Genomic DNA, 16,431 nt, shown 5'->3' with positions numbered 1-16,431 from the left:
TTTACAGCAACAGAACTGGGTCGTTGCAACAGAGACCGTCTGGCCTAAAATACGCCTTCTCTGGCTCTTCACAGAGAAAGGCTTTGCCAACAACTACTGTAGGTGAATGAGAGAAACAAAAGCTGGGATAATGTCTCCTTTTAGCCTAATTTTCCTTATTGCCTAAATAGGCGGGGCAGGAACGCGGGCCACGCTTTGAACGTGGATCTCACAGGACGTCTTAGGCCGAGCACGCGTCGATTAGATTCTTTGCCCCAATTCTCACGTAGAGACAAAGTCACAGAATTTGCCTCCCACTGAAATGTATTAATGTCCTCAGGGTGTTCATCAGTTCCGGTTTTGTTTTTGTCATTGGTCCCATCCCCGCTGGTGGTCGCGGATGATTTCTGACAAGCCGTTACGGTTAGTGTAGACACGAGCCACTTTCAGCTTCGGCTTCTGGGTTCTTGGCTGTTCACTCAGCGCCGGGGTCCTTGGCACGTGAGGGTCTGTGCACTTGCTGAGGCAGAAATGAGGTTTGCTTGTCAAGAGGCTGGTGTGTTGGGCCTTCCAAGTACCTGGTCCCCTCCCCCCACCCCCGTGCCCTGTGATCACCATGTCGTTCATCTTGGAATTTCTCTAAACTTTGGAATTTAGTTGAAGTCCACAGGTGTTTATTTACTAAGCACCTGTAATGCCCTAGACACGGTCCTAGGGGCTCAGGCCAGGATACGTCAGGACACCAAGCAAAAAAATCTCTTGTGTGAACATGACCCTCTCGTGGTGGAGGCAGACGGTAAGCAGTAAAGCAGAATAAACGGGCAAAGACTGTAGCCGGTGAGCAGCTGGGCCGGAGGCTGTGGCAGAAAGCAAAAGTCGAATTGGAATGGAGCAGACAGGTTGCAGGATTCAGCTGGGTAGTCGAGGCAGGCCGCACTGAGAAGACATCTGCGCGGGCTTGGAGGCGATGAGAGAGTGAGCTAAGGGGACTGTCTGGCTAAGAGCTTTCCAGACACGGGACCACCTGGAGCAGAGCCCCCCCACCCACCCCAGGACAAAGCATGCCTGGGAGGTGTGAGGACCAGCACTGAGGTCAGTGTGACCAGAGTAGGGAGAGGGAGGGCGAAGAGGTGGTCAGGAAGGTCAGGAAGGAACTTGTTTTGGGGGGGCGAGGGGAGGGGAGAAAGAAAGCAAACTGCCAGTAGAGTTTAGAAGTCTGAGTTCTTAGTTAGAAAATGTTTTGTTTTTTTTTAACATTTAATATCGAGAGACAGAGACAGAGCACGAGCATGGGAGGGGCAGAGAGGGAGGGGGAGACACAGAATCCGAAGCAGGCTCCAGGCTCTGAGCTGTCAGCACCGAGCCCGACGCGGGGCTCGAACTCACGGACCGCGAGATCGTGACCTGAGCCGAAGTTGGACGCTTTACCGACTGAGCCACCCAGGCGCCCCTAGAAAATGGTTTTATAAGGGCGCCTGGTGGCTCAGTCGGTGGAGCGTCCGACTTCGGCTCAGGTCACGATCTCGCGGTCCGTGAGATCAAGCCCCATGTCGGGCTCTATGCTGACAGCTCAGCCTGCTATGGATTCTGTGTCTCCCTCTCTCTCTGCCCCTCCTCTGCTCGTGCTCTGTCTCACTTTCAAAAATGAATAAATGTTAAAAAAAGTGGTTTTTTTGAAACCGGTTTTCTAAATTGCTTTAATTATGTATTTGCTCAGCAAGAGTATAAAGAGCATACTTTTAAATTACGGTTGGCCACAGTGGGTAGGAAGTCCGGTGCTCCCCCTGGCTGCACTGAGGGTGGGTAGGAAGGGCCCTAATCTGGGTTCAGGCAGTTCGGCTCCTTGTTGGTCTGTTCCTCAAAAAGTCACTGAGAGTAAGAACAACTTAAAAGGCACACATACATGCCTTAATAAAGTATACTTGAAGATACCTCACGAGATTTAATTTTATTGAATTAAAAATATTTTCGTTTAGAGCAAAACACTGTGCATTCATTTGGTTGGTTTCGCTTTGCTTGACGGAGCTGGAGGCCATTTCTCTGAGCAGGGGCCTGCTGATCATGCAGTCGCCTTTCTTGCATGAATCATGCTCTTAATCCTCCCAGCGTCCCCCGCCCCCCCAAGCCCCTGCAGATAAAAATCACCCTAACCCTTGGGGCGCCTGGGTGGGTCAGTCGGTGGAACGTCCGACTTCGGCTCAGGTCATGATCTCACAACTCGTGGGTTCGAGCCCCGCGTCGGGCTCTGTGCTGACAGCTCGGAGCCTGGAGTCTGCTTTGGATTCTGTGTTTTCATCTCTCTCTGCCCCTAACCCACTCACATTCTGCCTCTGTCTCTCTCAAAAATAAATAAACATTAAAAAAAAAAATCGGGCGCCTGGGTGGCTCAGTTGTTTAAGCATCTGACTTCGGCTCTGGTCATGATCTCGTGGTTCGTGAGTTCGAGCCCCGTGCCGGGCTTGGTGCTGACAGCTCAGAGCCTGGAGCCTGCTTCAGATTCTGTGTCTCCCTCTCTCTCTCTGCCCCTCCCCTGCTCACATTCTGTCTTTCTCTCTCTCTCTCAAGGATAAATAAAAACATTCAAAAAAAAATTTTTTTGGGGGCGCCTGGGTGGCGCAGTCGGTTAAGCGTCCGACTTCAGCCAGGTCACGATCTCGCGGTCCGGGAGTTCGAGCCGCGCGTCAGGCTCTGGGCTGATGGCTCAGAGCCTGGAGCCTGTTTCCAATTCTGTGTCTCCCTCTCTCTCTGCCCCTCCCCCGTTCGTGCTCTGTCTCTCTCTGTCCCAAAAATAAATAAACGTTAAAAAAAAAATTTAAAAAAAAAAAAAATTTTTTTTTAAGTCACCCTAACCCTTATTTTGTAAAACAAAACAGACCACCAAAAAAACAGTCCGATCCCAAGGCTCTGGTCTAGACTTTCCATGGCAAGAGGACTATTTGTTTATTTGACCAGCAGCCCAGGTGACTGTTCTCATCAGGGAGTCTTAGAAGACACCGGATTACAGCCTCTGGTTTAGGTATTTTTCTGCCTTTTTTTTTTTTTCCTTTTTAGAAGGGGAAAACTAACAGAAAAGAAATTACAGAACTAACAGAAAAGAAATTTGTGAAGCAGGCTTCCTCCCTAGTCTTTCCCACCTATGCTAATTTAACAGAATTACTTTCAGTGACCCGCCGTGCCTTTCCAAAGCCTAACAACAAATTTTCCTAGGAATGGCCCTCTCGTCACAACTATATTTTGGGGATTTATTACACAATTTTTACTTGAAGTAGATAATCACAGTAACCGTTAGAAGTGGCATGAACAGATTCCGGAACAAACACAGTGGACCTGGTCGCCCCGCTGCTGGGGGGGAGGCGGGGTGGTGCACGGGGCTGCTACAACACGAGTCTTCAAGCACTTTTGTATTTTTTTAAACTTGACATCTAACATCCTGTATCGGAATGCAGTAAAACCCTGGATTGCGAGTAACTTGTTCTGCCAGCGTTCTGCAAGACGAGCAAACATTTCTAATAAACGTTAACTTGATGCACGAGCAATGTCTTGCAACACGAGTAGTAGGTGAAGCCGAACGTCCCACGATCGCAACTGAGCCAATGGTTCTTGAGATTCGCTTTGATATACGAGTGCTTTGGATTACAAGCATGTTTCCGGAACGAATTATGCTCGCAAACCAAGGTTTTACTGGAGTTGAAAACCATGTGATTCTAGGTGTATTAGAAATCAAATACTGAAATTTTATAATAAAAATGCATTACAAGCAAATCCGCCATTATCATGGTTTTATTTATTTTTTGTTAATGTTTATGTGTTTTTGAGAGAGAGACAGAGAGAGCAGGGGAGGGACAGAGAGAGAGAGAGAGGGAGACACAGAATCCGAAGAAGGCTCCAGGCTCCGAGCTGTCAGCATCAGAGCCCAACACGGGGCTGGAACCACGTGCTGCGAGACCATGACTTGAGCCAAAGTCAGTCACTTAACCAACTGAGCCACCCAGGTGCCCCTTCATGATTTTAAATGTATTCAGTCTCAGCGTCACAACTGCTTGATACTCACCGTCATCTATTTACAAAATAGATACACAAGCCCTTTCTTTTAAATTTTTTTTTTTTCTTGAGAGAGAGAGAGAGCGAAAGAGAGAGCATGAGCAGCAGGGTGGGGGGGGGGGGGGCAGAGAGAAAGCGAGAGAGAGAATCCCAGGCAGGCTCCCTTCTGTCAGCATAGAGCCCGAAGTGGGGCTCGATCTCATGAACCGTGAGATCATGACCTGAGCTATAATCAAGGTCAGATGCTTCGCTAACTGAGATGCTCAGGTTGCCCCTTTTTCCACAGCCTTCACGTTTTTTCTTCTTCTCTTTGAACTTTTATTTCCACACTTGATCTTAGCCAAAAGGCCGAGAAGGGATGACCTTTTATTTCTGTCCTACCTTCACTATAGAAATTCATATTAATGTAATATATTTTTATGCTTAAAAATCTTTTTTGTTAACTACTCTATTTCTGTAGCACAATATGATATGAATCTTTTATTTTCCACTTCCTTAAAACTTAAAAACTGCCCTATTGAAAAATTTCTCCAGATTGAATCATCGCTACAACAATCTGTGGTATAGCTGTTGAAAACAACATATAAATAATAAATTTTGACTAATAATTCCATAAAAGTGAAATTTTATTGGAAACGCATCTATTAATGTTTTACTTATTTTTTGAGAGACAGAGAGACACAGAGCAGGAGCGGGGCAGGGTCAGAGAGAAGGAGACATAGAATCTGAAGCCGGCTCCAGGCTCCGAGCTGTCAGCACAGAGCCCGACGCGGGGCTCGAACTCACGGACTGTGAGCTCATGACCTGAGCCGGAGTCGGATGCTTAACTGACTGAGCCACCCGGGTGCCCCAAAACGCATCTCTTAATAGATGCATGGGTCACGAACTTTTTGGATTAGTTCCCGTGTCCCTGGCTAAGTGTTAGAAGGAGACAGTTTATGTTGTTCCTGCCCAATCCACCGGCAGTCACCAGAAACAAATCTGTAGTCAGATTAAGTTTACTGGTTCTCTGCAAATGAGGGAGACCGCATTCCAGGGGGACATGGTGCGTGTCCCCATGCGAAGGAAAAGGTGCCGTGACTACAGGATTTGGAGGGAGGGTGGAGCTTAGGTGAAATTTAAACAAAGCTGTTTTGGGGAGACGGAACGGCAAGCAGGGCTGTGTGGAAGGGGGTCAGGTGCAGTCTGGCGGGCAGCGTGGGCACAGGGTCCTGTTTCCCTGGAGCCTGCAAAGTGAAGGTAGACGTGGAAGGCTGTGTCCGGATGCCCTTTATCTGAAGGTCTGCTCCGGGATTGGAAGTCAAGGCTGCTGGTCAGTGGCACGGTGACTTAGATCCTCTGAGCATACTTATCCTTTTTTTTTTTTTTTTTAATTTTTTTTTTCTTTCAACGTTTTTATTTTTATTTTTGGGAGAGAGAGAAACAGAGCATGAACGGGGGAGGGGCAGAGAGAGAGGGAGACACAGAATCGGAAACAGGCTCCAGGCTCTGAGCCATCAGCCCAGAGCCGGACGCGGGGCTCGAACTCACGGACCGCGAGATCGTGACCTGGCTGAAGTCGGACGCTTAACCAACTGCGCCACCCAGGCGCTCCTGAGCATACTTACCCTTTACCGCTGTCATTTCCAACAGCAGTTTCGGGCAGTTTATGATTTTAGAGAACAAAGTTCCTCCCTGAGTAACAACAACAACAACAACAACAACAAAAAGCAGCAGTCACGCAGAGAAGGGGGGTTGTCAGGATCCTTTGCAGCCCCTCCTGGGAAAAAATACCGTTTTCTCTTTGCACTTGGCTTTCTCTGCGTCTCTTGTTCTCTCTAGTCTGAGGGCTGGGAGGGCACATTTTTACTGAATCGCATTTAGTGATCTCGTCGACGGCCCTATCGGGCCAGATGCTCTATCCGGTTTTATCGAAGACAGGAACGGAGTGGCCCCTACTTGCCTAAGGATGTGTCGTCACCCCGTCTCCGGAAACCGTTTGTTTTCTGAGATGCACACCAACATTTCAAACGCCCCTTTATCTGGCCCCTCGAAAGTTTGCACGTTCTGTGATAAGGCATCGTGGGAAGGCTCCAGGCGGGTGAGGGGCTCGGCTTGCTCTTGGAAAGTGGGAGAAAGCTGAACGGGGCCAGGGGCAGGTGAAAGGCCACCTTCTCAGGAAGGAAAACGTGTGCAAGTTGAGGCTGTGGGGATTCCCTATACGTTCTCCGTGCCTGGCTGGCATTTTTGGAAGGTCCTCAAGGGGCTTCAACCGTGCAGGTGAGGAGCTTTCTGGCAGCCAGTGTTCAACATACTGTAGGTGGCCAGAAGGAGTAGAGGTGTCACTGGGTGGGGACATCAGTTAGCGGCACTCTGTCCAGAGACAAGACTGTTTGAGGTCTAAGGCGTCCGCGATTTGTGTTGTGTCAACAATAAACGATATGGGGCGCGTGGGTGGCTCAGTCAACTAAGCATCCAACTCTTGGTTTCAGCTCACGCCGTAATCTCACAATTCGGGAGATCGAGCCCCGCGTTGGGCTCTGCACTGGCAGCACGGAGCCTGCTCGGAATTTTCTCTCTCTCTCTCTCTCTGCCCCTCTCCTGACTGTCTCTCTGTCTCTCTCTCTCTAAATAAATAAGTAAACATTTTAAACAGTTTAAAAAAAAATACAGCATGAATGGTGAATTACATTGAACATGTGCTTTTTCCATTTTTCATTGTGCTCAGTTGGCTTGTTTATTAACATACGAGAAAATCCTACTTTCACAGGATTCTCCTAATCCTGCATTCAGAGTTGGGCTTATTTTTTGTGTTTTTCCTCAAAGGAAGCCGAAATCATTAATTTTTCTTCTTTGTCCCTGCTGTTTGCTCTTTATGTTTGTTTCTTTCTCCTTTCTGACTGTATATACGTCAGTTAGTCGTGAAGTCCAGTGGATCGCTTGAGGGGCCTGTTCAGCGAAAATGTTCATGGTCTGTGTGGTCCATGAGGTTATTTTTCTTTAGTCTTTTTCTTTTTTTAATGTTTGTTTGAGACAGAGCGTGAGCAGGGGAGGGGCAGAGAGAGAGGGAGACACAGAATCCGAAGCAGGCTCCAGGTTCCGAGCTGTCAGCACAGAGCCCGACGCGGGGCTCGAACTCACAAACCGTGAGGTCATGACCTGAGCCGAAGTTGGAAGCTTAACCAACTGAGCCTCCCAGGCGCCCCTCTCTTGTCTTTAGTGCACGAAAATGCTCTTTTAATGTAGTATATAGATTTTGTAAAACTCAAGTTTCAGTTATGAGGTTGGCAATACGGTCATAAAATGCACTTGACAATTATGTCTCCCCTACCCCTTAAAATAAAATGCGTGTTTATGGCGCCTGAATTCTAGGCTGTTCCTTTCCTAACTAAATCCCCTTGATTTCTGTGGCCGACCTGTAATGAAATGTCTACATCCAGAATTGTCAGAAGCCAGTTTGCCGAGAGTGGGGACAAAGTTCACAATACCGTATTTGGGAGATGTGGGATTTCACTTTGGATACAACCGCGCAGTGTGTGAGCAGCTGAAGTCGTATGTTCATTTTGCTCCTAACTCTGCTGTATTTGTCCTGTTTCAGGTTTCACTTCCGGGGGCCTTGCGGTACCACTCTTCCTGAAGCCCTTGCTCCTCGTGAAACTGAAAACGTGTCTTAATTGTCCCGGGGAAAGAAGAAATCGTGGCACATCTAAGTACCGGGCCACAAACAGAGGCGAAACAATCATGGGGATGGTGAGCTAAATGTTAGAACATCTAGAAATAACCTCCGATTGCCTGGCTGGAATCCCACCTGATGATAAGTGATGGCAGTTTAGAAGGAGCAATCGCAACAGTGGAGTTGATGCAGTGTTATTTTGTGTGAACTTAAATACAAGATATCTCTGATGTGTTTGGTTGGTTATTGGAAGGGGATATTTTTGTGATTAGATTTTCTTTGAAAGAAGCAGTCGTGCTGATTTTATTGTTGCTATCTGGGCAAAGATAGGAGTAGAGGGGTCAAACCTTGGTATTTCTAACTTTTGTCAAGTTTTGGTGGAAAATAAACTCACTCTCTACGGTAGGTGATTTATTGTATAAGGATGCTACCCCAAGAGATGTCTTTGTTGGGGGATTTTCCTTTTCGGTGTTTTCCTCGTTTGTCTGTCTTACCTCACAGTGCGTGGGATAACCCTACAACAAGAAGTCATGCAAGGAAGGAAGAGAAAAGTAGCACAAGACAGAAAATCAGGGGGCGCTTGGGTGGCTTAGTCGGTTGAGCGTCTGACTTCGGCTCAGGTCATGATCTCGCAATCCATGAGTTCGAACCCCGCGTCGGGCTCTGTGCTGACAGCTCAGAGCCTGGAGCCTGCTTCGGATTCTGTGTCTTCCTCTCTCTCTACCCCTTCCCTGCTCATGCTTTTCCTCTGTCTCTCAAAAACAAATAAGATAAAAAATGTTAAAAATTTTTTCTAAAAAGATAGAAAATCCGGATTAAAAAAAAATAAACGATGCAAATATATGGACTCCAAGGGCAAACACAGCTGCCTAAAGTTGAGCGCTGGCCTTCTTAGCAGCCAAGGAGGAAGGGGGGACGTGATCGCTGTTTCTCAATAACACAAACACAGAAGCAAATGGTCTGTGTAAGGTGGAAAAGCCCACCAAGCTTTCCCAGATACTGAATTCTGAAGCTTTTTTTTTTTTTTCCTGTGGACTTAAAAAAAATTATGCCCATTCTACCTTGGAGTAAAGTAGCAAAAATACAGCTCCTGCTCAAGCCTCACCATCTAACACCACACCCAGGGTCCCGGAATGCCTGCTGTCTGGCCTGACCGGGAAGAGTGGTCTTTAGGAAACAGTGGAGGGAGGTCAGCCCTACCTGGGTCCCTTAGATGAGGTGGGTTCCCTGGGTGATCACACACTTGGGCCACGTTGCCTCAGCCCCTTACAAAACTGCACCTAATGTTAACTGTTGGCTTTCGTAGAAATAGACAAGACACGGTCACATAAAACTTTGTACTGCATTTGCAAGTCATAGCTTTTCATAAATCCCAGAGGTTCTTTGCTTGGGCAAGAGGGGTGTTCATAACCTACAAGGAGTCTGAAAGACCGGCCAAGCATCTGGAGGGCTCGATTCCCACTTTTCATCATTCACTTTTAATAGTTTTGTTGTTGGGCTTCTCAAAGTTAAATGCATATATTTTCCTAGGGTTAGCGATGTCAGAAGTCAGCATACTGTCTCAGTGAGTCTGATTATATAGATTTTTTCAGGTTTATTTGCAAGAGAGAGAGAGTGCGCACATGTGCAAGTGGGGGAGGGACAGAGAGAGAGAGAGAGAGAGAGAGAGAATCCCAACCAGGCTCCACGCCACCAGTGCAGAACCTGATGCAGGGCTCGAACCCATGAACCATGAGCTCGTGACCTGAGCCAAAGTCAGACACTTAACTGACTGAGCCACTCAGGCGTGCCCCGCGAGTCTGATTATATTTTTAACCTGTAATTTCTATCTGACCAAAGCCCACGTATTTCGGAACTGTTCTCTGCAACTCTTCTCATCCTGGGCCTTTGGCACCAGTGGCTTTTTTTATTTTTAGTTTTTAGTTTGATTCGTGTTTTTTCATTTTTGTTCACGTTTTGGTTTTGTTAGAGAAGATGAAAAAAAAGAGTTGAAGATACAAACTGTAGGTGAGGTAGCATTATTTAATTCAATTTAATGTTTACTGAATGGCTCCCATATGACAGACACTGGAAATAAGATGATCGGCAAGATATGGACCTTACCCTCCAGGAGTTCACAGAATGGTTGGGACAACTGTTACGTAAACTATTTTACAGTGTGGCAACTACAGTGAAGTAATATGCCCAAGATTCAGGGAAGAATGCAATTAGAGATGGGTGGAGACGGGATAGGGTAGATATTAAGGCACTTTAAGAGGAAGTCAGCCTTGGGGTGCCTGGGTGGCTCAGTCGGTTAAGCATCCGACTTCGGCTCAGGTCATGATCTCGTGGTTCGTGGGTTCGAGCCCCGCGTGGGGCTCTGTGCTGACAGCTCAGAGCCTGGAGCCTGTTTTGGATTCTGTGTCTCCCTCTCTCTCTGACCCTCCCCCGTTGATGCTCTGTCTCTCTCTGCCTCAAAAATAAATAAACGTTAAAACAAAAATCTAAGAGGAAGTCAGCCTTGGTGGCAATGTTTGAAGTCTAAATAGTTCCAAGTGGAGGAGTATCAGAAAAGGAAACAGCCTGTACAAATGCATAGCAAGTGTGAAACAGCTTGGTTTGTTCAGAGAGTGACCAATCACTTAGTGCTGTGCAATGGGTGGGAGAAGATAAGCACAGAGATCAGGAAGGGCCCTGTGTGCCAAGAGACAGAATATACCCGGAGGCAGAGAATATAAACAACGTTCGGGTTGCATTCAGTAAGTAACGGTGAAGTCATTCTTCTACCAGATTCAGGATTTGCGACCACCCGCCACTGTTCAAGGCTCCTGGGGTTAAAGCAGGGAACCCGACGAGGACCCTATTCTCACATCGCTTACATCCTAAAATAGGGGTGTCCGATGATCAGCTGTCGGAAGTGGTGTTGACGAACAACGATGAACAGAGGCGTGGACGGTCCAGGGGGCAGGTGGTCAGGGGAGCCTGGTGGCTGAGGTTGCCAAGCACATGTTCGGTGCTGAGGATTGATTGAAACCTGCATCTGTCAACTTGTTCCTGTCGGCGACAGGAGGACTGGAAGGCATCGAGGTCCTATTGCTACAATTCTTCCCTTCGAAATGCCACTTCTTTGGGGTGCAGGGAGTGAAGGGAGCTGACTCTACAAATACTGATTAATTAGACTGTGAAAATTAGTAAAGAGAAACCTCACTAAAATGGAGCTGGGAAGTTGGGCAAGGGCGGTCTCACGCTCTACCACTTGCCCTTACTTGCAAATCCAACAGTTTACCTAGCAGGTGTAGACAGCTTTATTAACGCCCACAGGAGGGAGAGAGGCTTTCCTCTTCCCCCAGCAACAGCCCAGCCAATGACAGCGTGACAACTCGCCCAATGAGAAGCCACTATAGTTTGAACTCCCAGTTTACTCCAATGGCCTTTTAGTTTGTAACAGCCCCACCCAAAGGTTCCCTTTCCTTTATAAAAAGAGCGATCCACGCTTTGGGGGTGCTTGCTGTGATTTTGCCTGCAGCCTGTTTGCCCCGGGGTTTCAACTCTCTACGATTCCTGAATAAACCCATTTTTCGCTGGTAAAACAACCGGCAGTTTTATTTTTTCAGATTAACAGGACCAAGCGGACCCCCGTGGTAGGTAGGGCCGCCGGGGCTTGCGGTCACAGGTTTCTGGGCACTGGCTGGCATAGCTGGCCACTGGACCGGAGGGGGGGGCGGCAACCAATCCTTCTGCCAGCCTCCCAGCGGAGGACGTCTCACGATGGCTCTTCCTCTCCTGGAAACGAGCCCCATCCCTGCCCGCTCTCGCAGCCGGAGCGCGAGCCACTGCTGCGGGGCGGAGAGGAATCCAGGTGGGATCCCAGGCGAGGAAAACATCCTACATACAGAGAGGAAACAAACACGGCCGGCTCTCTTTAGGCCACGCCCTTCCTGGTTCTGCGCCTGCGCCTCTGCTGGCGCGCGGCCGTCTTCGCTTCTGCACCTGCAGGGGGCGGCCTAACTCGCGTCGCTCTTTCTTTGCGTCACGCGGCGCTTGCGCGTTGCTTCCGGGTCAGAGGCCGGACGGCCGGGCGCTGTGTGGGCCATGGTGCAGCTGCGGCCTCGCGCGTCCCGCGTCCCGCCGTCGGCGATGGTGGACGAGGGCCAGCCCGCCTCCGAGGAGGAGGAGGAGGCGGAGCACGGCCTGTTGCTCGGGCAGCCCAGCAGCGGCGCGGCCGCGGAGCCGCTGGAGGAAGACGACGAGGAAGGGGACGACGAGTTTGACGACGAGGCCCCGGAGGAGCTGACTTTCGCCAGCGCCCAGGCGGAAGCACGAGAGGAGGAGCGGCGGGTTCGGGAGTCGGTGCGCAGGTTCGGAGCCCGCAGCCAGCCGGGAGAAGCCGCCCCCCCCCCCCCCCCCCGGCCCGCGCGTGTCGCCCCGCACTGACTTGTCACTCTTTCTCTCAGGGACAAAACGCTCCTGAAGGAGAAGAGGAAGCGACGCGAGGAGCTGTTCATCGAACAAAAGGTTAGAGGCTGGGGAGGCGTCTCCGTTTCAAAGGCACCCCGGCCGGGGCAGAATTCCCATGTTTGGCAGGGAGAGTCGCTAATATTTCTGGGGACAGCGGCGAAAGCCAAGGCGCTCGTGCTCTTTGCTGTCCACCGATTGAAAACGGGAGTGGGAAGAGGCGGGAGTTTGGGATCATGGGGTTCTCCCCCTTGTATCAGCTCACCGTGACGAGCCTGGTCGTTTAGTCTCGTAAAGGTGGTTTCTTTACCCGAAATTGGGTTGCTGAGGTACTTTGCAAACTGAAGGCTGTGCCTGGAGTATCTTTGCTTTGCTGTCTGACGTTTGGCAGATTGACCACAGAGAGCCCGCCCAGAGGGACATGACTTGACTGGGCTCATCGCAGAACAGTGACCTCTGGGGTCTGGAATACAGGGGCCAGCCTTCCCAGTCTCGGCTCAGTCTTCCCAAGAATGTGTCAGAGGTTCTGAGCTTCCTGGGCCCACTCCTTCCACAGCGTAGAGATCGCAGGGGCAGGGAGGGTTCAGCCTGATTCATTTCTTGCTCTAGGTGTAAAGCTGTGTCCTTAGAGCCAGAAACTTGAGAAGCAGCCCAGGGTGTGTCATGTGTCTCACCTCTGATTAATTTTTAAATGTTTTAATCTAAGAAAAGGAAACTCCTTCCGGATAACATTCTAGAGAAGTTAACTACAGCCGGACAGACTAAGTAAGTAATAGATCTTGTTGTATACGCCTTGCTTAGACACCTGTCTTTGGATGGTATGCGGGTACACACGTTTGTTTGAATCCACATAATAATAAAGAGAATAAGACAGAAAGCTACACAGTAGGTGGTTGGATTTGCTGGGAAAGGTGGAGGGAATTAACTCCACTTTTCAGTCTTCTGCCACTTGTTAAAAAAATTTTTGACGTTTATTTTTGAGAGAGCAAGCGGGGGAGGGGCACAGAGAGAGGCATAGAGAGAGGGAGGCGCAGAATCCGAAGCAGGCTCCAGGCTCCGAGCGGTCAGCACAGAGCCCGACGCGGGGCTCGAACCCACGGACCGCGAGATCGTGACCTGAGCCGAAGTCGGATGAACCACCCAGGTGCCCCACCACTTTGTGTTCATTCCCACAGCAAACTCTAGCCTCCGAGTTACTGATTCCAGTGTGTTCAGTCAGGGGACGGTTGTGCTCCTGTCATTGTACTAAGGGCAGGGGAGACGGTGGTGAGTAAAATGATGTCTTGAACTGTTATCAGCTAGTGGAGTAGCAGGCACATCGCAGGCTCTGAGGCTCCTCTTGTCCCTCGACAGCTTGCCTTGGCTGCTACCCGGCTTCTGTTTCACTCCTCTCATTTAGCAGCTTGCCCTGTGCCGAATGTTTAAAGGCCAGTGCAGTAGTTCTCGTCCTCCTCTAGCCCTTGAAATCAAACCTTAATAAATTTAGACTGCCAGATATTCGGCAATTTTTTAATATTCTCCTGGCCTCTCCTGACTGCTTTATTAAGTTCAGAAGTTTAGTCCTGTAGTTTTTTCTTTTTTTAATATTTATTAAGAGAGCGTGCAGACAGGGGAGGGGAGGGGCAGGGAGAGGGAGAGGGAGAGGGAGAGAGAGAATCTCAGGAGCCTGAGCTGGGACTCAATCCCACGACCCTGGGATCATGACCTGAGCCGCTCACTTAGTGGACAGCCACCCAGACACCCCTAGTCCTGTATTTCTTGCCTAGGCCAGCGGTTCTCAAAATTTTCAGTAAAAGGCTGTTCCAAAGAGCTATTCAAGTTCTGTAAACACTACCAGTAAGCATACTAACAATTGTTACCTGGGGCACGTTCCCCTTTCCTCCTTAAAAACCAAGCTCAGGTGTCATCGCTGCCTCCTTAGTGTAGCTTTTCTCCTGTGCTGGTGTTTCCACATGGGAGTCTCCTGTTGTGTTTTGTCAGTTCACATTGGTCTCATTAGACCGCTGCTCTTCCAGGCTAGTCCTGGTCTCCATCCTTGTCTTTGTGTCTGAACTGCTGGATTAACCCTTTGTGATCCCTCCAAGTAAATCGAGGCGGTCTTACCACCTTTTCACTTTGTATTTTGAATACTGATTACAGAACTCGTTTTTCCTGAAGTCTTTCACTTTACTGTTAACCACAGCGATCTGCTTCTGCTGAAGTTTGCTCATAGGCTTTGAGATCTTCACTTCTGTGAAGATACTCCTTCCGAGCGTATTACTAGTTTGGGAATTGGTAGCAGTGCCCTGGGGAGGGACTTTTGCTTCCAAAACCGATTAACGATCCTGAGTAAAAACCGAGGGTGGTGGTAATGAAAAGGGGAGATCTTTGTAAAAGCAGATGAAATTGTGTTAATCAGTGGGGTCATCTTTGCTATTTGCCTTACCAATCAGTGTTTTTATTGTTCTTCCTTAGCATCAAGAAATCATCAGGAAAGTTGAAAGAAGGTATGAACTATTCTCATTTAAATAACTTCTCTTGTAAGTGTCGGGTACATTTGCAGATATTTGCAGCCAAATGTTTGGCCCCGAGAGAGTGTGGGAATAGGCCCGGCCAAGCGTAGCTTGGCCCGTTGTCTCTATTTCTTACAAATAAAGATTGCACCCAGATTGGTACTAGTGGATGTTTAAAGTACAGTCCAGTAAATGTTCCTGCTTTGTTTTACATATATAAACTCAATTTTTTAGCGAATTTGCAGAAGGAAAATGAAGACTGTGACAAAGGAAGTGATTCCAAGAAAGCTAAAGTACAAAAAGTACAGTCTGTCGGGTAAGGAGGGTCTTTCTTCTTTTCAGAGAATGTGAAGCTGACCGGAGAGAGTATTGGCTTGTGGGGGGAAATAGTTTCATTATAGTAGTTTCAGATACCTCCTCTATGGGAAAACCAGTTCTGATATTTGCATAAAAATAAGACCTCTGCCTCCTAAAATGGAAACGTTAGTCTATTTGTATGTAGTAAAACAGCCCAGTGATGTCATTTTATTCACCATCTGCACTTACAGAAAATTAGGATTTTGGGTTTTTTTTAATTTTTTCTTTTTTTAATGTTTGTTTATTTTTGAGAGAGACAGAGACAGAATGTGAGTGGGTTAGGGGAAGAGAGAGAGGGAGACACAGAAGCAGGCTCCGGGCTCTGAGCCGTCAGCACAGAGCCCTACGTGGGGCTCGAACTCACGAGCTGTGAGATCATGACCCGAGCCAAAGCCAGACGCTTAACCAACTGAGCCACCCAGGCGCCCCTTTTCACTTTTTTAAGTAGCTAACAAGACACTTTTTATTTTCAAACTCAGCATGTTATCAGATTCGCTCATTTTGACCTTTTGTGTTTGTCACCAGCCAGAATAAAAGCTACTTGGCTCTAAGGCTAAAAGATCAAGATCTGAGAGATTCAAGACAGCAAGCAGCAAAAGCCTTTATACAGAATTCGTTATATGGTCCAGGAACCAACAGAACTACTGGTAATTTCTTTACAGACTGTCTCTCTCACTTTTTACTGCAAATTAAACAAAGAAGTGATAGAGAATTCTCTTTTCTAGTAAACAAGTTCCTGTCTCTTGAAAATAAGAGGTTACCAGTGAAAAAGGCTGCAGCCCAGTTTCTGAATAATGCTTGGGGTAAGATCCAGCTCTGCTCCCTCAGCCTTTTACATATTGCACACTTTCTTTTAAGGAGGTAGTCAATACTTAAATAATCGTGAGATATCCATTTTTTCCTTACAATGGCTTCTGTATTAATATCTTGAAGTTGCTTCCAAAACAGATCAGCGTGATGTATCTACTGTACAATTTGATTAGTGTTTATATTCATAGAATCTTGAAAGCTTTGGAATTGTTTCTTGCGAATTTCGTATCCAATATTCTTACTGTATAAAATTTTCTATTCTAGGAACTCAGAAAAAACAAAATGCCAAGAGGTTTAAAAGACGGTGGATGGTCAGAAAGAGGAAAACGTCTAAGAAGTAAATCAAATGAAGTAAATGAAGGATGAGAACTTGTATGTATAGGACTCAGTTATTTGGTTTAGAAAACGCTCTTAAAAAGATCTAATAAATGATTTACAAAGAGTTTTGAAGGGTTACGGCAAAACTCGTAGGTCTGTTGGGGGAAGTACCCCATCACCTCTCATCCTTCAGGACAGTCCCGCCTCGTAGTTTCTGAGAACGACGTTGGAAGACAAACCGGTTCAAAAGAATGGTTTCCCCTTTTTATGAGTGTTTGCGCATTTAATTGAAAGCTCGTCTTCCGCCTGCGGTGTTGGGTGCACAGCAGGGCGAGAGAAGTGGGCCCT

The 16,431-nt window shown here is 47.9% G+C and overlaps 2 protein-coding genes across 12 annotated transcripts in view; both read left to right on the top strand.

Moving 5' to 3' along the window:
- The window catches only part of SIRT5 (sirtuin 5), a 45,415-nt gene extending 33,238 nt beyond the window's left edge, over window positions 1–12,177 (top strand). For 9 of the 10 annotated variants that reach the window (XM_043590796.1, XM_043590798.1, XM_043590804.1 and 6 more), the window contains one exon: window positions 7,598–8,077. In XM_043590796.1, the coding sequence (XP_043446731.1) occupies window positions 7,598–7,673 (76 nt within the window). In that variant the 3' untranslated portion in view covers window positions 7,674–8,077. Of the gene's footprint in view, window positions 1–7,597; window positions 8,078–12,166 lie in introns of those variants that run through there. The other variant, XR_006298871.1, reaches the window with a different exon arrangement.
- On the top strand, window positions 11,694–16,207 carry NOL7 (nucleolar protein 7). 2 transcript variants are annotated; one of them, XM_043590807.1, is made up of 8 exons: window positions 11,696–12,009; window positions 12,106–12,166; window positions 12,813–12,871; window positions 14,561–14,592; window positions 14,833–14,914; window positions 15,481–15,602; window positions 15,681–15,758; window positions 16,030–16,207. In XM_043590807.1, the coding sequence occupies exons 1-8, from the start codon at window positions 11,744–11,746 to the stop codon at window positions 16,104–16,106; spliced, it is 777 nt and encodes a 258-aa protein (XP_043446742.1). In that variant the 5' UTR covers window positions 11,696–11,743; the 3' UTR covers window positions 16,107–16,207. The 2 variants fall into 2 exon arrangements, with proteins under 2 accessions (XP_043446741.1, XP_043446742.1); XM_043590806.1 differs by having other exon boundaries at window positions 11,694–12,009; window positions 15,481–15,758.
- Window positions 16,208–16,431: the final 224 nt, after the last annotated feature.

The sequence above is a fragment of the Prionailurus bengalensis genome, chromosome B2 (assembly GCF_016509475.1).
Source record: "Prionailurus bengalensis isolate Pbe53 chromosome B2, Fcat_Pben_1.1_paternal_pri, whole genome shotgun sequence".
In the NCBI taxonomy this organism is placed as follows: Eukaryota; Metazoa; Chordata; class Mammalia; order Carnivora; family Felidae; genus Prionailurus; species Prionailurus bengalensis.
This window is presented reverse-complemented; position numbering and strand designations above follow the sequence as displayed.

Excerpts from the sequence above, each read along its gene's own strand:
- NOL7 (XM_043590806.1), top strand. The coding sequence starts at position 11,744 with ATGGTGCAGCTGCGGCCTCGCGCGTCCCGCGTCCCGCCGTCGGCGATG. Across the intron at positions 12,167-12,812 it reads AGCTGTTCATCGAACAAAAG|AAAAGGAAACTCCTTCCGGA; the intron begins GTTAGAGGCTGG and ends TTTTAATCTAAG. Across the intron at positions 14,915-15,480 it reads CAAAAAGTACAGTCTGTCGG|CCAGAATAAAAGCTACTTGG; the intron begins GTAAGGAGGGTC and ends GTTTGTCACCAG.